Here is a 22857-nt window from a genome sequence, read left to right as displayed (position 1 = left end):
TTTCTCTCTCCTTCCACCAGAGGGAGAGCAGAGGCCTCCTCCAGCTCAGTCAGGCACCATCCCCCGGAACAGCGGTCCCCAACCTTTTTGGCACCGGGGACTGGTTTTGTGGAAGACAAATTTTCCACAGACGGGGGTGGGGTGACGGTTCAGGGATGAAACTGTTCCACTTCAGATCATCAGGCATTAGTTAGATGCTCATAAGGAGCACACAACCTAGATCCCTCATACACGCAGTTCACAATAGGGTTTGCGCTCCTGTGAGAATCTAAGGCTGCCGCTGATCTGACAGGAGGCAGAGCTCAGGCGGTCACGGGAGCAATGGGGAGCGGCTGTACATACAGATGAAGCTTCACTCGTGTGCCCGCCACTTGCCTCCTGCTCTGCAGCCCAGTTCTTAACAGGCCACAGACCCGCATCGGTCCCCGGCCAGGGGGTTGGGGACCTCTGCCCTAGAACGACGCTCAGCACAGCCAGACTCGGTACACATTTCTTGGTGGCCTGAGCTTGTCTTGAAGCTCCATCAGGATTTCTCGGTCAATATTTTTGTAGACCCTACCCTGTCACCGTAAGTGGTGCTTGGTAGAAATGACTGTATTAATGTGATAGAGATAACACGGAAAACCCATGGTAGAGAGCATGGCGACTAACTTGGGGGGACTTCTTTTTGCCTTTTTTTTTTTTTTTTCATTTTTGCAGAGATGCAGATATTGTCATATTGCTGGGGCTGGTCTCAAACTCCTGGCTTCAAGCAATCCTCCCGCCTGTGCTTCCCTAAGTGTTGGGATTACAGGCCTGAGCCACTGTGCCCTGCATGGGGGGACTTCTTATAAGCATTTTTATTTATTTATTTGGAATTCGGATGCATAGATCACGTTGACCTGATAATGTATGCGCAAGAGCACAGACTCTGGCGTCTTATGGACAAGCCCCACTCTGCCTCTTGCTTAATCTCTCTGAACCTTAGTTTCCTCATCTGTAAAAAGGGCAGAAATGCCATCCGTGTGCAGCAGAGTACTGATGAAAGGATGGATGCAATGCTCTTACAGCAGTGCCCGACCCAAGGCACAAGGAAAAACCACGAAAGCAATTCCAGTTTACACCACGCCCCAAATTGGATTTTCCATTCGACTATAATTCCTCCCAATAAGGGCTCAAAACGTTGTCTCAGGGAAGTCGATTGGTGGTTGGTTGCCCACGGCTGGAGGAGTTGGGGGAAAATGGGGAGCGACTGCTAATAGAGACAGGGTTTCCTTTTGGGATGTAGAGAATGTCCTGAAGCTGGTCATGCTGATGGTTGCACGTATCTATTAATATACTAAAAGCCATCCAAATGTACACTTTAGACATGTGAATTGTGTAGCGTGTGAATTAAACCTCAAGTTGTTATTTTAAAAATGCTGTCTAGGACACCTGTGCGCCTCCTGTAAGCTCCCATGAAAATGCAAATGAAGCCGGGCGCGGTGGCTCACGCCTGTAATCCCAGCACTTTGGGAGGCCGAGGCGGGCGGATCACAAGGTCAGGAGATCGAGACCACGGTGAAACCCCGTCTCTACTAAAAATACAAAAAATTAGCCGGGCGCGGTGGCGGGCGCCTGTAGTCCCAGCTACTCAGGAGGCTGAGGCAGGAGGATGGCGTGAACCCGGGAGGCGGAGCTTGCAGTGAGCCGAGATCGCGCCACTGCACTCCAGCCTGGGCGACAGAGCGAGACTCCGTCTCAAAAAAAAAAAAAAGAAAATGCAAATGAAGACACAGAAGATCAACATTGAACATTTACACCATCACCTAAAGCTATGTTTGACAGGTGACCTTTTTTTCCTTCCTTCCTTCCTTCCTTCCTTCCTTCCTTCTTTCCTTCCTTTCTTCCTTCTTTCCCTCTTCCTTATTCCTTTCTTCCTTCCTCCCTCCCTTCCTTCCTTCCCTCCTTCCTTTTTTCCTTATTCCTTCCTTCCTTCCTTCCCTCTCCTCCCTCCCTCCCTCCTTCCTTCCTTCCTTACGTTTTTAACAGTAGAGACAGGGTCTCACTGTGTTGCCCAGGCTGGACTTGAACTGCTGGAATCAAGTGATCCTCCCACCTTGGCCTCCCCAAATGCTGGGATTACAGGCTTGAGAACTGGCAGGGAGAATGGGCGACTGACTTTGTCTTGTGAAGCAGAGTGACCCTACTCTGTCCTTTCCTCAGAGACTCAGGGTTGGTACCAACCAGGAAACTAGCAGCTGCTCTTGTACTGGGCCCAGGTTGCTTTCTCTATAGTCATTGAGAGGCAAACCCTCAAACAGAGAGTGTGTCAGCAGGGGGCAGGCAGCTGATGGATGTCATTGTACCCTTGGGGGAAGAGAACTCAGCAGGCAAAGGAAGTGGGGAGATCCAGGGATTCCATCGGTCGCGGTCGCGTTGGTTCTGAGTTTCGCAGGCCTGAGGGGAAGGGGTGGGATTTTCTTTCTGAGTCTAGGAGAGCCAAAGTCGATAAATGTGTGCTATAGCTGGAAATAAGTCTTCTCCCGCACCTAGTGGGCGGTGGCCAGGGTGGTCTGTCTGTCCATCCCCAAAAGCATTGCAAGACCTGCCATCCGTTTCTGGTGATGCTGGCTGGTATTATTGAGACTGATATTTCTGCTGAAAATAACTGCAAATGAAACAGTTTGAGACTGTTCAAAACAACTGAGAACCAGCAAGCGAGCAAAACCTGAGAGGAAGTGGGAATCCAAGAAGAAGTACGCCACTGAAGCTGCTTATTTCCCGAGGACGCTGGGTGACCTGGGCAAACTTGGGTTTTGGTTCTGGAGGCCGTCCAGGCAAGGGAGGCAGCAGGCAAGGACCAAAGCCTTTGTGAAGTGTGGAGAGTTGAAGAGCAGCCCTCACTGCATTAAGGAAACCCCACCCCAGCTCTGCAGACTGCGGGGAAGCAGGAGATGAAAGGAAAGGGAAAACACCCATCTGCAAAGTTGTGGCCAAGGGCCAGGTTCTGTGCAGACTCGCAGTCTAGGTTTTCCTGGTGGGGCCATTCAGTGGCCCTCAAGTCCTAAATTTGGTCTGAGGTGGTCCTGGGCCGACAGTACCCATATTAGTTTCCTAGGGCTGCCATAAGAAACGGTCACAAACTGGGGGGCCAAAAACAACAGAAATGGATTCTCCCGTGGTTCTGGAAGCTACAAGTCTGGAATCCAGCTGTCAGCAGGCTTGGTTCCTACCGGAGGCTTTGTGGGAGAATCTGTTCCATGCCTCTCTCGTAGCTCCGGGTGGTTTCCGGCAATCCTTGGCACTCTCTGTCTTGTAGAGGCACCGCTCCAATCTCTTTGCCTCCTTCTTCGTGGGGTCATCTTCCCAGTGTGTCTACCTCTCTCTCCTATGAGGACACTAGTCATATTTGATTAGCGCCCACCCCAATCTAGTATGACCTTAACTTGATTACATCTGCAAAGACCCTATTTCCAAATCGGGTCACATTCCCAGGCACCCAGGTGTTAGGACTTGAACATCCCTTTTTGGGGGACACAGTTCAACCCACAATGGTTATCCCAATGGATGTGTGGACTTGTGGGAGCCTAGGGTTGAGATGCAGTTCCATAAAAGTTCCTGAACGAGAGCGTGTCCTTTGCAGGAGCATGGATGGAGCTGGAGGCCATTATCCTTAGCAAACTAACGCAGGAACAGAAAACCAAATCCCACATGTTCTCACTTATAAGTGGGAGCTAAATGATGAGAACACACGGACACAGAGAGGGGAATGAAGCACACTGGGGCCTTTTGCAGGGCAGAGGTTGGGAGGAGGGAGAGTATGAGGAAAAATGGCTCATGGTTACTAGGCTTAATACCTGGGTGATGAAATAATCTGTGCAACAAACCCCCATGACACACGCTTATCCGTATAACAAACCTGCACATGTACCCCTGAGCTCTTAAAATAAAAAGAGCGATATATTAATATAAGAACTTCAGGAGCACTGGGGAAAGAAGTTCTTAATGATAATGAGCAGTGCACATAAAAACTAAGCACACCCGGGGCAGGAAAGAGACCATGAGACTAAGAGTTCAGATGCTGGAGGCTGGGTGCAGCGGCTCACACCTGTAATCCCAGCACTTTGGGAGGCCGAGGTGGGCAGATCACAAGGTCAGGAGATCTAGACCAGCCTGGCCAATATGGTGAAACCCCGTCTCTACTAAAAATACAAAAATTAGCCAGGCGTGGTGGTGGGCGCCTGTACTCCCAGCTACTCAGGAGGCTGAGGCAGGAGAATCACTTGAACTCGGGAGGTGGAGCTTGCAGTGAGCCGAGATGGCGCCACTGCACTCCAGCCTGGGCGACAGAGTGAGACTCAAAACAGATGCTGGAGCCACCACACAGATGACAGAACAACTGAACTTTAATAAATAAATAAATAAAAAATAAAAATAAACCCTTGAGAATATCTGCAGGGAATAGGGAATATATATATATTCAAAAAGTAACAGCTGTCTAACTTCGTATTTGTTCGTTTATTTATTTATTTGAGACAGGGTCTCACTCTGTCACCCAGGCTGGAGGGCAGTGGCACAATCACAGCTCATTGCAGCTTTGACCTCCCGGGCTCAAGCAATCCTCCCGCCTCAGCCTGTCGAGTAGCTGGGATTACAGGCGCGTACCATCACGCCCGGCTAATTTATTTTTATTTTTATTTTTATTTTTTTGCAGAGATGGGGTTTCGCTATGTTGTCTAGGCTGCTCTCGAACTCCTGGGCTCAAGCCATCCTCCCACCTTGGCCTGCCAAAGTGCTGGGATTACAGGCGTGATGAACTCAGTTTATTTTTCTCTTTCTAAAAACTACCTACTTGCTTTCTCTGTGCCCGGAAAAGCCTTCAAAGCAATGCTAATGCGTCGTAGCTGGCACCAAGACTGTGGACTGAAGTGCTCCTGCTGAAGGTAAATTTGAGACATGACCACAGCGTTTGTCAAGAGGACACTGCTGCCAACCAGTTTGAGTTGCCATTGGCTACGAATGGAGCATCAGAAGGAACAATGGCCCTTCCTGCCGGCTGCTCTGCCGGTCTTCCTTCCCGCCTCTCTTCCTCGATCCTGTCCTTCTCCCCATCTTCTTCCAAAAGCCCCTGGGATTGGGGGCCCACTCAAGGCAAGTGTGGAGGGCGGCTGGGGACCAGTGTGAAGCATGATCCTCCACTGAGCGCAGCAGTGTCCTGCACAAGGAAGTTTTGTGGAGTAAGGAAGGGAGTCGGCGAGGGTGACAGTGTCCTGGGGAGGGGTCAGGGGTCCAAGAGAGGAACGTGTGCCAAGTTGGGTGGTGACCTGATGGGCTCAGATGATTGATTGGCTTTGCAGTAAATATATGAATGATGTAGGGACCTGGCTTTCTCACCATTTGGAAAAGGAGTTGCAGATATGAAAAGGGAGAAGGCTTGAATGTGGGTTCGATTTGGAGTTGTTGGTGTGAACTCATTGATCTAGTCTGAATGTTTGTCCCCACCCAAATCTCATGTTAACTTGTAATCCCCAGGGCTGGAGGTGGGGCCTGGTAGGGGGTGTTTGGGTCACGGGGGTGGATCCCTCAGGAATGGCTTAGTGCCGTCTTCGTGATAGTGAGTTCTCGAGAGATCTTGTCATTTTAAAGTGGGTGGCATTCCCCCCTTCCCCCCACACACATTCTCATTCTCTCTCTCTCTCTCCCTCACTCGCTCCTGCTTTTGCCATGAGATACACAAGCTCTCGCTTTGCCTCCCACCACAAGTAGAAGCTTCCCGAGGCCTCTCTAGAAGCCGGGCAGATGCCAGCACTATGCTTCCTGCAGAGCCTGCAGAACCAAGAGCCCAGTAAATCTCTTTTCTGTATAAATTACCCAGTCTCAGGTATTTCTTTATAGCGGCACAAGAGTGGCCTAATACACTTATGGCTTTCAATGTACAGATAGGTATAGAAATAAACATAGCTGTAATGTAGGGCTGTGCGTATGCATATGTCTCAGCTCCATCACTTAGAAGGCCTGGGACCATCTCAATAGCAGTGAGTCGACTTAGCGCCTGGGTCTCGATTTCTAAACAACAGTCTTGATTAAAAAGAACAGAGCTCATTAGAGAAATGACTGATTCCAGGGCCAGGGCAGAGAAAGTCCAAGATTAACTGGATCATCTTGTTGTCCCAGAAAAATAAGGAAGTGCTTAAAGAACAACGGAGACACATTTAGCTGGACTAAGACAGAGAGAGAGAGGACTAACATCAGAAACGAAAGTAGGCACGTTACTACTGACCTTGCAGAAATAAAAGTATGCATGAGAGCACGGAAACATATGACTTCCTTTAACTTCATTCTCCTCCTTTACTTCTGAGTTGGTCAAGAATTAGAAGCAAGAGTTTGGGAACACTTTGCTAAAAGGGTTTCTATTCACTGCTGCAGATATAGCTAATCTATACATATATAGATATAGATGATAGAGATAGATAGAGATGATAGATAGATAGATAGATAGATAGATAGATAGATAGATAGATAGATAGATAGATAGAGACAGACAGAAGACCGGGTCTCACTTTGTCACCCAAGCTGGAGTGCAGTGGCGTGAACATGGCTTACCGCAGACTTGACTTCCTGGGCTCAATGCCATCTTCCCGCCTCAGCCTCCAGAGTAGCTGGAACCACAGGCGTGCGCCACCAGGCCTGGCAAATTTTACAATTTTTTGTAGAGAGTAGGTACAGCCATGTTGCCCCGGCTGCTCTCGAACTCTTGAGCTCAAGCAATCTGCCCAGCTCAGCCTCCCAAATTGTTGGGATTACAGGCGTAAGCCACCATGCCCGGCCAATTGCAGCAATAATATTCTTTTGCAAAAAAATTGTTCACTGTTGGTACCGAAGAGCTGTTGAACAACCTATTACTGGACAGGAACCATTTGTCATGGTACAGGCCAGGGTTTTCTGCCCCAATCAGGGTCTGATGTTAGGAGGTATGTGGAGAGATGGGTAACCCTAACAGTGTCACCGTTTTCTTACTTTCCCCCAACAACTCATCTCATTTATTCATGTTTGTGTTTTGCAGACAATCGGAAATAACACGTCACAGTTACAAGCGCCATTACATATAGTGGTAGTTTTTCTGATCCTAGACAAAGACCACTTGAGTTTATTACAACCCCTATCAGCCATGGTACTTTGGGACAGTCACTCAGCCTCTCTTAGGTTTAGTTTCCACGTCTATGAATAGGATGACAATCATATTCTGCATGCTTGCTCTGAGGATGGAAAAGACCATTTCCCTTTTTTTAGAGTCAGGGTCTCGCTCTGTCGCCCAGGCTGGCGGGAGTGCAGTAGTGCGATCATGGCTCACTGGAGCCTCGACCTCCTGGACTCAAGTGTTCCTCCCACCTCAGCCTCCCGAGTAGCTGGGACCACAGGCATGAGCCACCGTGTCTGGTGGAAAAGACAGTTTTTATAATGACTTTTATCTCTTTTATTTCTTGACAAAACCATGTTTTTGTTCACTACTTCAAGGTGAATGATGTCCTTCCGGTTCCAAATCTAGTGTCTGATTTGAGTGCTAGCTAGCCACTGGATAGATGCTGGAGGAAAAACAACTGCTCTCTGATTTTATTTTATGCTTAAGCAGATTTTCTGGAAGCTTGCACACCTGTTATCTTTGAAAACATAAATCGGTTATTGGTTAATTTTTTCCCCAAACAGTGATACAATGAGTTATGATTATAACATGACATACGTGTACCTCAAAATCATTGTGTAGTACAAATCACAAAACTTACAGGAAAAATGGGGTTGGGGCACAATACTCAAAACCTTTGTCAGTGACACATAAAAAAAGAAGATGGGAACCTAGTAACAATGGTAGCACAGTTCTATGCATGTTAAATGGCTAAAAAATACTTAAGTGCTGCAGCAAGTATGGCACCTCACCTTGAATAAGACCTGAAGTTTGCTTGTGGAAATGGCGGTGGAAGTGTTGCAGGCCATGAATTGGTGAAAGGAGGGTGTTCTGAAATTGGACAGAAAGTTGTAACACCAGATGCGGACTAGTGTGGCTTATACTACGTGTGCTGAGCCGAGGGAGTGGAGTAAGGTGGGAATCCCCTGGGAATTTAAGTAAACACTGATCAAAATGTTTGTTTAAAACCAATTCTCTTGTATTCATTACGTTGGCATTTAGGAATGAAGTGATGTTTCCAGGACCTATGTTGATTGAAAGACCAAAGATTTTGTACCTGTTGAGTCTACGTCTTTACAGTACAGTAAATTTGTAAACTGAGAAGAGTTTAAAGATTCAGTCAACAATTGGGTATTTAGCAAGGCACTCTGGGAAACAGAAAAACTGTAAGACAGTCTCTGCCTCGGGGCGACCAACTACTTTTTAAAAATTTAACTAGAGTGTATATGAAAGAGGAAATGGAGGCGGCCTGGTGCAGTGTGGCTCACGCCTGTAATCCCCACACTTTGGGAAGCCGAGGTGGGAGGACCGCTTGTGTCCAGGAGTTTGAGACTAGCCTGGGCAACATAGTCAGATGCCATCTCTACAAACCATTTTAAAAAATGAGTCAGGCGTGGAGGTGCGCACCTATAGTCCCAGCTACTTGGGAGGCTGAGGTGGGAAGATGGGTTGAGCACGGGAAGTCAAGGCTGCAGTGAGCCGTGATTGCACCACTGCACTCTGACCTGGGTGACACACACACAGTGAGACCTTGTCTCCAGAAAAAAAACAACAAAAGGAGGAAATGAAAATCTAGAAAAAATATGTGAAATCTTTTCCTATCAGATGTTTCCCCCTAAGCTTTAATGGTCCTATTTCAATAAAGGAAATATGGGAGAATATTGATGACTGGCAGCATGTAGTGGTTAAGAGCACCGGACTGGGAGCTGAAGAGTCTGTGATTCCCGAACTCCTGGGCTCAAGCGATCCTCCCACCTCGATCTCCCAAACTATTGGGACTATAGGCATGAGCCAACATGCATGGCCGAGTCTGTGATTCTTTACTGGAATTGAGTGACGTGTGTTTCCTTCTTAAATGACATTGTGAATTTCCAAGATCCTTGAAATCTCTTTGCATCTCTTTCCAATTTGCCATCACTATGCCTGAAGTTCAGCTGAAATGCTTATATTTCAGCTTAGACCATTACCTGTATTCTGATCAAATATGTTATGGCATCGAAGCTAATTTTGAGACATGGTCCCTAGGCCACGGGACCTAATGACCAGAGATGGAAGTCCATGTGCCGCTTCTGTCCCAAGGGAGATGAGTATCTGTTAGGGGCTCACTCGGGACTCTGTGCTGCTACCTGAGTGCGACGCAGATGCTGGAGACTTGAGAAGATATCACTGTAGACCCCAACCCTGTTATAGCTGATGAGGAAAAAAACTGAGACCATGTATTATTGCCCCCACAAAATGCATGTATTATATTGATAAGATGTGAACAATATATTATTCCTCACTATTCTGCAAGTTGCCTTTCCATTTTGTTGATCGTTACTGAATTCTTCCACCCTCAAAAAGGATTATATGAGAAGATTGTGAACAATTGTTTGCCAACACATTAGATAACCTAGATGAAGTGGACAAATTCCTAGAAATGTACAAACTATGAAAACTGACTCAGGAAGAAACAGATTTCATTTCCTTCAGATCTATACCCAGAAGTGGATAGCTGGATCATATGGTAGTTCTATTTTTAATTTTTTGATGGACATTCACAGGCCTGGAGGCCAAAGAGGCAAGAAAGGATTTTTGGACCCGGCCCAGGACCCTGCTGGCCTGCGCACCCTCGGGACACTGCTATCTGTGCCCCAGCTGCTCCAGCTTCAGCCATGTCTAAAAGGGCCCCAGATACACTTCCGGCTGCTGCTCCAGAGGGTGCAAGCTGTAAGCCTTGGTGGCTTCCATGTGGTGTTAAGCCTGCGGGTATGCAGAGGGCAAAAGTTGAGGCTTGGGAACCTCTGTGTACATTCAGAGGATGTATGGAAACACCTGAATGTCCAGGCAGAAGTCTGCTGCAGGGACGGAGCCCTCCTGGGGAAACTCAACTAGGGTAGTGCAGAAGGGAAACCTGGGGTTGGAGTCCCCACACAGAGTCCCCCCTGGGGCACTGCCTGGTGGAGCTGTGAGAAGGGGGCCACCGTCCTCCAGACCCCAGAATCGTAGATCCACCAGCAACTTGCATTATACTCCTGGAAAAGCTGCAGACACTCAACACCAGCCCAGGAAAGCAGCCGAGGGGGCTGTACCCTGCAGAGCCACAGAAGCGGAGGTGCCCAAGGCCTTGGGAGCCCACCCCTTGCATCAGTGTGGCCTGGATGTAAGACATGGAGTCAAAGGAGGTTATTTTGGAGCTTTAAGAATTAATGACGATTTTCTGCTGTGCCCGCCCACACATGTAGTTTCCTCCGCACGTGCGTGCCTTCCCTCCTTCCGGCCTTCAGGGTCCATGGCCACCATGGCGTATTAGGGGTAGCAGTGCCTGTGGCAGCATTGGCCTTTGCAGTGGTGGCAGCAGCACCAGGCTCTGCAGTGGCACCCACCGGCGGCTTAAGCCATGGCACTTCTCACAGCATTCAGCAGCAGCATTGCTGTAACTGACAAAGACACCTTCGAATTAAGCACATTCCTTGATTCCAGCAAGGCACTGCACCATGACCAAGATGAGCTTCCTGAGCAGTGAGGTGTTGGTGGGGGCTTGATGTCCCCCTTTGACCAGTCAGGTTTGGGGACTGAAGAAAGCCTAGGTCTCTTAGATGACTACCTGGAGGTGGCCAGGCACTTCAAACCTCATGGGTTCTCCAGAGACAAGGCTAAGGCAGACTCCTCCGAATGGCTGCCTGTGGGTGGGTTGGTCAGTGCCTCCGACAATGGCAAGGAGGATGCTTTCTTTGGGACAGATTGGATGTTGGAGAAAACGGATCTGAAGGAGTTCGACTTTAATGCCCTGTTGGGTATAGATGACCTGGAAACCATGCCAGATGAGCTTCTGGCCACGTTGGATGACTCGTGTGATCTCTTTGTCCCCCTAGTCCAGGAGACTAATAAGGAGCCCCCTCAGACGGTGAACCCGATTTGCCATCTCCCAGAAAGGTGAACAAAACCCAACCAGGTTGCCCCCTTCACCTTCTTGCAACCTCTTCCCCTTTCCCCAGAGGTCCTGTCCTCCACTCTAGATTATTCCTGTAGTCTAGAGCTGGGAAGTGAAGCAGATATCTCTGAAGGAGATAGGAAGCCAGACTTCACTGCTTACATTTCCATGATCCCTCAGTGCATAAAGGAGGAAGTCACTCCCTCAGATAATGATAGTGGCATCTGTATGAGCCCAGAGTCCTATCTCAGCTCTCCCCAGCACACCTCCAGGGGCTCTCCGAGTAGGAGCCTGCCATCTCCAGGTGTCCTCTGTGGCTCTGCCTGTCCCAAACCTTATGACCCTCCTGGGGAGAAGATGGTAGCAGCACAAGTAAAGGGTGAGAAACTGGATAAGAAGCTGAAAAAATGGAGCAAAAACAGAACAGCAGGAACTAGGTATCGCCAGAAGAAGAGGGTGGAGTAGGAGGTCCTCGCTGGTGAGTGCAAAGCCCTGGAAAAGAAGAACGAGACACTGAAAGAGAGGGCAGATTCCCTGGCCAAGGAGATCCAGTACATGAAAGATTCGATAGAAGAGGTCTGCAAGGCAAGAGGGAAGAAAAGGGTCCTCTAGTTGAGGGTAGTCAGGAGCATCAGTGTGCTTGTACACAGGAGTCTCACGCTGTAGCTGTGTGTTTGAATAAATTATTTTGTAGTGGAAAAAAAAAAAAGAATTAGTGGCTGTCCTGTTGGGTTTTGGACTTGCATGGGGCCTGTAGCCCCTTTGTTTTGGCCGATGTCCCCCTTTTGGAAAGGGAGTCTTTACCCAATGCCTGTACCTCAATTGTATCTTGGAAGTAACTAACTTGTTTTTGATTTTACAGGCTCATGGGCAGAAGGGACTTGCCTTATCTCAGATGAGACTTTGGACTGTGGAGTTTCGAGTTAGTGCTGAAATGGGTTAAGACTTGGGGGACTGTTGAGAGGAGATGATTGTATTTTGCAATGTGAGAAGTACATGAGATTTGGGAGGGGGCAGGGGTGGAATGATATGGTTTGGATTTATGTCCCTGCCCAAATCTCATGTTGAATTGTAATCCCTAGTGTTGGAGGAAGGGCCTGGTGGGAGGTGATTGGATCATGGGCGTTGGTTTCTCCTTTGCTATTCTCATGATAGTGAGCTCTCACGAGATCTGGTTGTTTAAAAGTGTGTAGCATCTCCCCCTTCACTTTCTCTTTCTCCTTCTCTGGCCATATAAGATGTGACTCCTTTCTCTTTGCCTTCTGCTATGATTGTAACTTTCTTGAGGCCTCCCCAGCCATGCTTCCTGTAGAGCCTGCAGAACTGTGAGTCAATTAAACCTCTTTTCTTTATAAATTACTCAGTTTCAGGTAGTTCTTTATAGCAATGCGAGAACAGACTAGTACCGTCACTATTGATGAGAATGTTGAGCTATAGGTACTCTCATACATTACGGTGGAAGCGAAAATTGGCTCAAACCACTTGGAAAAACATGGCATTATCTAGTAAATTTCGAGATATGTATTGCCTGTGATACAGCAATTCCAAAAAGAAACTTGGACGTGTGCTTCAAGAGACCTGTACAAGTATGTTCATAGCCAAGGGATGGAAACTATCCAAATGCCTGCCCATCATCAGCAGAATGGATAAATTAGAGGACTAGGAAACTCTGCTGTAATGTAATAGGTAGTTTCCAAGAAATCCAATCACATACAATGTGAAACTGTGTTACTGTGGGGTTAATGAAGTGAACGAGGCAAGCCTACTGGACCATCCAAATCTGTCCTGATCCCGGCTGGAGTTTGATGCCATCTAGTGGCAGATGTTGCTCTGGCTGAAATATTGATGGAGGAGATTTCCGGCCCAGTGGCTGACTGAGACTTCCAGGACAGTGGCAGTATCTCCGGGAATCTCTCAATCAGTTAGGACTTCCTTTCTTGACTTGATCTGGTGATAATAGGCCGGGAAAATAATGGGGACCAGGAGACCCTCCCTCTGTCTTCCTGCTTCCTAAGACAGGGTCACGTGTACTTTACTCTCCCTTCCCTGACCTGTTGAAGGTAAGAACTTTAGCCTGCCTCTGTCTGAGAATGGGGACTGAGCAGAGGATGATAGGAAGGATGGCAATCACTAAGTGGGTTATGTCTCATTTTCAGCTATTCCAGGTGTAATTGTGTTACCAAGTTGTGTTCTCTGGTTTTTAAAATTCATCATTTAATGAAATATATGCAATGAAATACAGTAGTGAAAATAATGAACTGGAGGTACACGCAAGAGCTTGGGTGAATTTTTCTTTCCTGTAAGTAAAAACATTTTTAACTGATGTATGATAACTCCACATATTTATGGAGTATATGTGATATTTTGATACATGCAGACGCACACACTATGTAATGATCAAGTCGGGGTATTTAGGATATCCTCCACCACCTCAAGCATTTATCATTTCTTTTTTGGGGGAACATTTCCTATCTTTTAGCTATTTTGAAATATACAATAAATAGTCCCTCTACAGTGCTATCAAACACTAGAACTTACTCCTTCTATCCAACTATATGTTTGTCCCCAGTAACCTCCCCACCCTCCCCACCTTTCCCAGTCTCTGGTAACCATTATTCTGCTCTACCTCCAAAAGATCAACTTTTTTAGTTTCCACGTGAGTGTCAATATGCTTTTCCCAGGTGCAGAGGCTGCTGATTCCTGGATTTGGACGGTGGGGGAGAGTGGTTTGGACTGCAGTACCTCCCCCTTCCTCAGGGCTAGACCCTGTCCGGTCACCTCCTGTTGCCACAGGTGTGCCTGGCACAGACATCCAGCTCCCAGGGCCGTGCCGCCCTCACCCCTGCATGCCTCTAGAGGTACCTGTCCCGTGGATTTGACCCCCCTTCCGGACACACAAGTAGATCAGCACCCAGCAGACACAGGGTCATCTCCCAGCTCCCCACCAGGTAAGAGCGACCAGGACAGGGACTGATACTGCCGAATCCAGGAGCCAGGCCCAACCCAGCCTCAGGTCCAGCAGGTCCTGCCTGTCCACCTGCGCCGGGCCTAGAGCCCGGGAGCCCCTGGCTGCTGGGAGGCCACCCGCAACCCACCCCACACGCAGCTCCAGCTCCCCCACCAGGCGGGGCGACTAGGACAGGGACAGAGCCTGTTGAACCCAGGAGTGAGACCCGGCCCTGGGTCCCGCTGGGCCCTCCCGTCCACCTTGGGTGGACCTGGCACATGGGAGACCTTGGCTGGCAGGAGGTCACTCCCACCTGACATGCGGTTCCAGCTACCCCACCTCGCTGGGCGACCGGGACAGGGACGGAGGCTGCTGAACCCAGTTAGAGGCCTGGCCCCGGGGTCTGTCCTGGACGCTCCCCCAAGGACAGGCAGGATAGGCAGGGTCCGGGACGACGGCCGCACAGCCCCGGCCCTGTGTTCCCAGGCCCGCCTTGCTCCTCGATGTGAGGAAGACCAGGGAGACGGGACAGGCTGGGCCCCGCGGTACCGGACTACCTGCAGGGCTCCCGGGACAGGGGCCTGGTGGACTGCTGGCTTCTCAGGGGTGACGGGTCCAAGCTGGCATGGCGGCCACCTTCCGGCCCGGGCTCTCTTGGGGCGGGGCAGGGTTGGCGAGAACCAGTCATGTGCTCCGGGGCTCGCTCGGGGTCTCCCAGGGCCGGAAGTAGGGCCCCTGTGCGCAGGCGCCCTGAGGATCCCAGGCTGCCCCTGTCACGCCAGGGGGCGGAACTTCCTGCAGCCTCACTGCCTCCGCGTGCTTGTGGGCCCTGACTTTCTCTCTGAGCACACCACAGAGGCCCAGGAGCCATGCAGGCTGCAGGCCAGGGCACAGGGGGCGCAGCGGGCGATGCTGATGGCCCAGGGGGCCCTGGCGATCCTGGTGGCCCAGGGGGCTATGCTGGCGGTCCAGGAGAGGCGGGTGCTGCGAGCGGCGGAGGTACTCAGGGCATCGCGGCAGCAAGGGCCTCAGGGCCAGAAGGGGTCTCAGGGCCAGGAGGAGGCGTCCCTCGTGGGCCACGTGGCGGCCCGGCTTCACGGCTGAATGGATGCTGCAGATGCGGGACCAGGAGGCCGGACAGCCGCCTGCTTGAGTTGTATCCTGTTCCGTTCTGTTCTGTTCTAGACAGTTCTCGTGGCGGGGTGGGGGCCGGGAGATGGGGAGGGCAGGGCCCGGTGGGGGAGGAGGCGGGGGAGATGTGAGTAAGGGGTTGGGTGGGGGTGGGGGTGGGAGTTGGGAGGTGGGGATACGGGAGGCCAGCTGTGAGGAGGGCAGCAGGTAAGGGCTGGGAGGTAGGGGGTGTGCAGGGTGGGGGAGAGGGGATGGGTGATGGGGTTAGGGGCACTGGGTCATGCAGGAAGGGGGGCAGGGGCCAGGAGATAGGGGGACCCGGGTGTAGGAGGGGATCAGGAGGTGGGGGGAAGGGGGCAAGATGGGAGCGGGTGGCGGGAGGTGGGGAGAGGGAGGGTTGGGTGACGAGGAGGGGGCCGGGTGATGCGACAGGGGGCAGGGTGGGGAGGGGCCTTGTAAGGGCATGGAGGAGTCACCTTGAGGTGCAGCAAAGGAAAGTGTGGAACCAAGACAGCTGAGTGGGATGTGCTACTGGGCCAGTGCCTGGGGAGACAGCCTGGGGGGGATGAGCTGGGCAATCGGGGGTGGGGGTGAGGAGTGGGGAAAGCTGACCTGGGGTAAGCAGCAGGCCGGAGGCACAGGCCACGTCCTAGGAGATGATGCCTTAACTGGGCCCCCACCAGCTACCTCACCATGCCTTTCCCGACACCCATGGAAGCAGAGCTGGCCCACAGGAGCCTGGCCCGGGATGCCCCACCGCTCCCCATGCCAGGGGTGCTTCTGAAGGAGTTCACCGTGTCTGGCAACATACTGACTATGTCAGTTCAGGACCAGGACAGGGACGGGGCCTGGGTGGGTGGCGTGCGCAGCGTGGCAGGGTGGGGGCTGGGATCCGCCTACACCCCACGGTCAGGTTTCTAGAGACCTGGGAACACCCCAGCACAGGGTCTCAGAACAGAGACCTGGTGCACCAGGCCCGCCACCACCCGAGGGAGCCCGGGGAGATGGGTGCAGAGGTGTCACCTTTAATGTAATGTTCTTCGCCTCTCACATTTAGCCGACTGATTGCTGCGGACCACCGCCAACTCCAGCTCTCCATCAGCTCCTGTCTCCAGCAGCTTTCCCTGTTGATGTGGATTACGCAGTGCTTTCTGCCTGTGTTTTTGGCTCGGCCTCCCTCAGGACAAAGGCGCTAAGCCCAGCCTGGTGCCCCTTCCTAGGTCGTGCCTCCTCCCCTAGGGGATGGTCCTTGCACGAGCGGCCACTTCATTGTGGGGGCCTGATTGTTTGTCGCTGGAGGAGGCCGGCTTACATGTTTGTTTCTGTAGAAAATAAAACTGAGCTACAATTCCGTGTCTGAGTCTCTTCTCGGCGAGCGAAGGCACCTTCAGACTTGCGTGCCCTTGTCCTCGGGTTGCAGGGGAGGCTCTGGGATTCAGAGATTGAAGTAGCACAAGGTAATGGAAGACAATTTGGGAAATGGGGGAAAATGAAAAGCCACTGGGTCCCGCCGTTCAGCTTTAAGTACTGTGGACATTTTAGAATACTTTCCTCAATATGCTTGCATTTATATGTTAAATATATGACAGTAGCATATATGATGTTTTTCCAGCTCAGCATTAAGTTTGTTCCCAAATTGTCTTCATTGAACATACGAGCTTTTTTACTTTGAAAAAATTCTTCAAAAACATGTACTTGAATAGGTGCATAAAACCAGCATTATCATTTCACTCTTAAGCATGTGATATGGGTCGGGCATGGTGGCCCACACCCGTATTCCCATCGCTGTGGGAGGCTTGAGGCGGGAGGATGACTTGAGACCTGGAGTTTGAAGCCACCCTGGGCCATATATTTATTTATATATATATATAAATATATATATATAAATATATAAATAAATATATATATTTATATATATAAATAAATATATATATAGACACATACGTATATATATGTGTGTGTGTATATATATGTGTGTGTGTCTGTGTGTGTGTATACATATATATATATATATATATATATATATATATTTAAAAATTAGGGGTGGAGGGTGTGGTGGCAGGCACCTGTAGTCCCAGTTACTCAGGAGGCTGAGGTGTGAGGTGGAAGGATGTGTTGAGTCCAAGAGCTGGATGCTGCAGTGAGCTATGAATGCACCCCTGAGCTCCAGCCTTGGTGACAGAGCGAGACCCTGTCTCTGAAATTATGATAACAGTAATTCAAATAATTTAAAATCTTTGTGTACACGCAATATAACCAAAACACAGGTTCATTCTCTCACCTCTTGGAGATCGAATTAACAAGAGCGATGTCTGCTACGAAGAAGCAGACTTTCTGCCATGCTTGGTTTAGGGGAAGACGTACAGGCTCCTGCCTTTAAGGGCTCTGCTTCCCTTTGTGGGCAGACAGCAGGGCCTTTTAAAGGGGGACTTGGCATGAATGGTAGGCAGGGGAGGGGGCAGGCTGCTGCGGGGTCTACGTGACATGCTGAGGTGCCTTGTCTGCTGCGCGGACATGCTGGCACCATCTTGGCCAGAGCTACATTGGAAAGGGGCCGTATGTCAAGCTGAAACAGACATATTCTTGAGCTGCGTTCCGGGATGCTCTTAAGTTGCTTGGAGACAACTTGATCCCTTTGAGTTTTGTTTTGGAATTTGCTCAGTGGGACCAGAGCATATTTTAATGTAAATTAATAGTATTAGTTGACAATCTCCAGTGCTTGGCAAGGCTGTAGTTGGAAACGAAGACTCATACGCTGTCAGTAGGAGTGGTGGTAACCTCTATCTGGACATTTATTTGGCATTTTCTATTGAGGGAAAGATGTACATACCCTTCCACCTGTAGGGAAAAGAAAGAAAGATCAGAGTGTTACTGTGTCTATGTAGAACAGGAAGACATAAGAAACTCCGTTTTGACCTGTACCCCGAAGGATTGTTTTGCCCTGAGATGCTGTTAATCTGTAACTTTGCCCCAACCTTGAGCTCACAGAAACATGTGTTGTATGGAATCAAGGTTTAAGGGATCTAGGGCTGTGCAAAGTGTGCCTTGTTAGTAAAATGTTTACAGGCAGTATGCTTGGGAAAAGTCATCGCCGTTCTCCATTCTCGATAAACCAGGGGCACAATGCACTGCGGAAAGCCTCAGGGACCTCTGCCCTGGAAGGCCGGGTATCGTCCAAGGTTTCTCCCCATGTGATAGCCTGAGATATGGCCTCGTGGGATGGGAAAGACCTGACCATCTCCAGCCCGACACCCGTGAAGGGTCTGTGCTGAGGAGGCAGGCCTCTTGCAGTTGAGATAAGAGGAAGGCCTCTGTCTCCTGCCTGCCCCTGGGAATGAAATGTCTCGGCATAAAACCCGATTGTACATTTGTTCTATTCTGAGATAGGAGAAAACCCGCCCTGTGGCGGGAGGCGAGACATGTTGGTGGCAGTGCCACTCTGTTACTGTTTACTCCACTGAGATGTTTGGGTGGAGAGAAGCATAAATCTGGCCTACATGCACATCTAGGCATAGTAACTTCCCCTGAACTTATTTGTGACACAGATTCCTTTGCTCACGTGTTTTCTTGCTGACCTTCTCCCCACTCTCACCCTGTTCTCCTGCCACATTCCCCTTACTGAGATAGTAAAAATAGTAATCGATAAATACTGAGGGAACTCAGAGACCGCTGCCCATGCGTGTCCTCCGTATGCTGAGCGCCGGTCTCCTGGGCCCACTGTTCTTTCTCTATACTTTGTGTCTTATTTCTTTCCTCAGTCTCTCGTCCCACCTGACGAGAAATACCCACAGGTGTGGAGGGGCTGGCCCCCTTCATCCACCCACCTTGAGGAATCCATCTGAGAAACTCCTGGACAGGCAAATGAGGTCGAAGACAGGTAAATGCGTCCAGACAACTTTGACCAGGCGCTGAGCCACCGGCCCCTGCAGACAACATCACGGGCACAAAAGCAGAAGCCCAGGGAGCAAAGATGAAGATCCAGGAGCACAGTAACTGTCAGGTAGGGACCTGCTGGCCCACTGAGTCTGGGAGCAATGCTACAGGCTCTGCAGGGAGACCCCCGGAGTGACCCGGGGCCTGTCTCCAGAGGGCGGCCCTTCCTTAACTGGAGCTGCCTCTTTCCCTCCTGCCCTAGGACGTAAACCTTGCTTGGCTGAAGTATTGAATTCACGGGGGATCTGACCCTGCTTCGCCCATGATGCTCATCTGTCCTCTGGGGTCTCATTCCCTGAGCTTCCCAGAGCGGCCTCCTTTGTTTGGCTCAGCTCTGTGTCTTCCTTCCCAAAGCTGTGTCTCCAGTGTGCTAGGCTTCCCCTCTCTTCCCTCAAGTGACCTCAAGGGCCCAGGAGGAAACACAAGAGGGCGGGAGGGCTCCCTGAGGTGGGGAGCAGACAGACAGCAGGTTCTCCTTCTGCCCTCCCTTGAAAGATGCCCCCAATTCACACCCACGCGGGCGCCGGCATGGCAAGGTGGGTGAGGAGGGGGAATGGGCGAGGCCTCAGGTGATCCTCCCACCTCATTTTCTAGCATTAGCATATGGCATGGGGGAACAGCGTGGGGAGGTACATGGCTGTCAAAATGAGACTCAGGTTGGGGACATGACAATGATGAATGTGTCTGGGTCATGCAGCATACATGTGTGCTATGCACTCTCCGTATGACTGTGTGTGTGTGTGTGTGTGTGTGTGTGTGTGTGTGTGTGTGTGACTGCATATGCAGAGGCAATTGCAGGCGGCAGGGCCACCAGGATCCTGACAGTCCTCTCATGTGGCTGTGGGTGACAGTTACATTCTTCTCTATAGTTTTCTGTGTTGCTCGTTCGTTTTCCCTCCCGTGAAACTGTTTTATCTACAGAGTCAGAGGAAAAACAATAAAATACTTTTTTTTTAAAGATGAGATCTCACTTTGTTGTCTAGGCTATGAGGGATTATAACTCACTGTAGCCTTGAACTCCTGGCCTCAAGCAATCCTCCCACCTTGGCCTCCCAAAGTACTGGGATTACAGGAGTGAGCCTAGGATACGAAATGTCTTTCATAGATCGAAGGCTATTCAGGTTTTCTACTTCTCTTGAGCAAGTTTTGGTTATCTGAGTCATTCAAGGAATTTGTCCATTTCATCGAAATTGGCAAATTTATTTCCAAATATTGTTCCTAATATTTCCTGGTTATTCTTTTTTCAGTTTTATTGGTATTTCAAAAAGCATTCAGGTTCGTGGATTTTTCTCTATTGTTTGTTCATTTTACAGTTTTAAATTTCTGCTCTTATCTTTATTATTTCTTTCCTATTAGAAATTTAGATGTTTCAAATTTATTTGTTTTTAAAATTGGCATGTAAAATTGTATGTATTTACCATATACATTGAGATGGGTTTTTATAGCTTTTATTTCTTTAATTGACACATACCAGTTCTACATATGTATTGGGTACATAGTGAAGTTTTGATACATATAATGTAGAGTGAACAGATCAACGTAATTAGCATTTCCATCATCTCAAACATTTATCATTTCTTTGTGTTGGGAATATTCAATATCCTCATTCTAGCTGTTTGAAACTATATAATAGATTATTGTTAACTCTAGCCATTCTACAATGGTATAGAACACTAGAACTTATTCCTCCTATCTAGCTATAATGTTGTATCCTTTAACAAATGTCTCCATATCCCTTCCTTCCCCTCCCCATCCCAGCCTCTAGTATCTTCCATTTTACCTTCGTAAGACCAACTCTTTTTAGCTTCTGCATATGAACGAGAACATGCAGAGTTTAACGTTCTGTTCCTGGCTTACTTCACTTAACAAAATGTCCTTCAGTTCCATCCATGTTGTCACAAATGACAAGATTTCATTCTTTTCATGGCCGATAGTATTCCATTGTGTATATACACCACATATTCTTTATCCATTCACTTGTGGTTGGACCCTTGTGTTGATTCCAATCCTTGGCTATTGTGAATAATGCTGCAATAAACATAGGGGTGCAGCTGTCTCTTCAATACATTGATTTCCTTTTCTCTGGATAAATTCCCAGTAGTGGGATTGCTGGACCGTAGGGTCGTTCTATGTTTAGAGTTTTGAGGAACCTCCATACCATTCTCCACAGTGGCTGTACTACTTTACAATCCCATGAGCAGTATGTAACAGTTCCCTTTCCTTTGCATCTTTCTCAGCATTTGTTATCTCTAGTCTTCTTGATACTGGTCATCCTAACTGGGGTGAGGTGATACCTTATTGTGGTTTGATTGTCACTTCCCTGCTGATGTTTGATGGTAGCCACGTTTTCATTTATTTGTTGGCCATATGTATGTCTCTTTTTGAGAAATGCCCGTTCAGATCATTTGCCCATTTTTCCTTTTATTAATTTTTTTTTTTTTTTTTTTTGAGAGGAAGTGTCGCCCTGTCGCCCACGCTGGAGTGCAGCGGTGGGATCTCAACTCAATGCAACCTCCGCCTCCCAGGTTCTAGCGATTCTCCTGCCCCGGCCTCCCGAGTAGCTGGGATTACAGGCACCCGTCACCAAGCCCAGCTGATTTTTGTATTTTAGTAGACACGGGGTTTCACCATGTTGGCTAGGCTGGTCTGGAACTCCTGACCTCCAGTGATCCGCCCACCTCGGCCTCCCAAAGTGCTGGGATTACAGGCTTGAGCCACCGCGCCCGGCCACATTTCTTTATAAAGTTTTGTAAATGTATAGCTACAATTTAATACCAAAATGGAAATAATTGTGGTTTTATTACATGAATGATAATCTTTCACCCCTGGGTTTTATGAAGAGGAAAGGTTTTATGCAAAACAATGTGTCTCCATTCCTAATTGTTTTAAACACTTTAGGAGGGATTGGATTATATAGATTGGTTGTGTGATAAAGGAGATATTTTAATTATCATTTATCTTTTTGTATTGCGAGAAATTTCTTGTTCGTGAATCAGATTTTGCTGTATGTAATAGAAAGCATCCCAGGTGGCTGTCTGAAATGGCTATCGGTACATTTCTTGAAAAAAAAAAAAAAAAAAAAAAAAGATTCCTGAAGCCTTTAAGTACTGCCACTTTCAGTCAAACTTTAAAACTGTTAGCAGTTTCAAAGTGCTCAGGAGGTGTGTGCAAAGACAGGTTTAATGGAGCTTGCACAGGTTGCTTTTTCCTTTGAACCTTTGAAAAAATTTACTCTTCACATTTTCTGACTCGAAAATTATTGAATCTTGTTGAACAAAACTTTTACATATTGAGATACTGTTTCCTTTTCATGGCAGAATTCTTTATAAGAGTTCGTTTGTTGAAAACCAGGGATCCTTTTGAATACCACAGCCTTAGTTCAATGTTGCTTTTTAATATATGGAAAATAGTTTTAAAACCAAATAGGAGTAATAGTGAATTATGAGGAACAACATAGACTTACAAATTCCAAAAATACTAACCTGGTGTCATAAGTTTGTATGATGCAATACATAATAATACTCTCACTTGAGAAGCTGTGATTGAGTACCCAGGCTAAGACTTTGCCCCTGTCTCAAACGCTAATCGCTTGGAGGGAGAACACAGCTGACTGCTGTCTCCCTGAATACGTTTGACAGAGACTGTCCAGTTGGGGTTTCTGGCAGCTGAGACATCCAGGCAAGTTCCGACTTATGCGGGAAGGCCAGCACCGGGGCGCTGTCCCAGGAGGCATGGGGCCGCTGGTCACCAGGGCGGGGAAGGAGAGAAGCGTGAACACAACCCTTGCACACG

At 48.8% G+C, this 22857-nt stretch overlaps 2 protein-coding genes and 1 pseudogene across 3 annotated transcripts in view; all 3 read left to right on the top strand.

Moving 5' to 3' along the window:
* Positions 1 to 5831, top strand: part of LOC139355300 (inhibitor of nuclear factor kappa B kinase regulatory subunit gamma) — a 33992-nt gene extending 28161 nt beyond the window's left edge. Inside the window, exon 10 of the mRNA XM_071088754.1 lies at positions 4676 to 5831. Coding sequence (XP_070944855.1) covers positions 4676 to 4701 — 26 coding nt within the window. The 3' untranslated portion in view covers positions 4702 to 5831. The remainder of the gene's footprint in view (positions 1 to 4675) is intronic.
* Positions 5832 to 10617: 4786 nt separating this feature from the next.
* Positions 10618 to 11666, top strand: LOC105471003 (cyclic AMP-dependent transcription factor ATF-4 pseudogene; annotated as a pseudogene).
* Positions 11667 to 14317: 2651 nt separating this feature from the next.
* On the top strand, positions 14318 to 16480 carry LOC105471004 (cancer/testis antigen 1-like). Of its 2 annotated transcripts, none has more exons than XM_071088739.1 (3): positions 14318 to 15157; positions 15816 to 15984; positions 16190 to 16325. In XM_071088739.1, exon 1 carries the CDS (start codon positions 14320 to 14322, stop codon positions 15103 to 15105), a length of 786 nt encoding a protein of 261 aa, XP_070944840.1. In that variant the 5' UTR covers positions 14318 to 14319; the 3' UTR covers positions 15106 to 15157; positions 15816 to 15984; positions 16190 to 16325. The 2 variants fall into 2 exon arrangements, with proteins under 2 accessions (XP_070944840.1, XP_070944841.1); XM_071088740.1 differs by having other exon boundaries at positions 14772 to 15157; positions 15816 to 15950; positions 16190 to 16480.
* The last annotated feature ends 6377 nt before the right edge of the window (positions 16481 to 22857 follow it).

This window comes from Macaca nemestrina, chromosome X, assembly GCF_043159975.1.
Source record: "Macaca nemestrina isolate mMacNem1 chromosome X, mMacNem.hap1, whole genome shotgun sequence".
Classification (NCBI taxonomy): domain Eukaryota; kingdom Metazoa; phylum Chordata; class Mammalia; order Primates; family Cercopithecidae; genus Macaca; species Macaca nemestrina.
The sequence above is the reverse complement of the archived record's forward strand: the minus strand, read 5'-3'. Positions and strand labels throughout refer to the sequence as shown.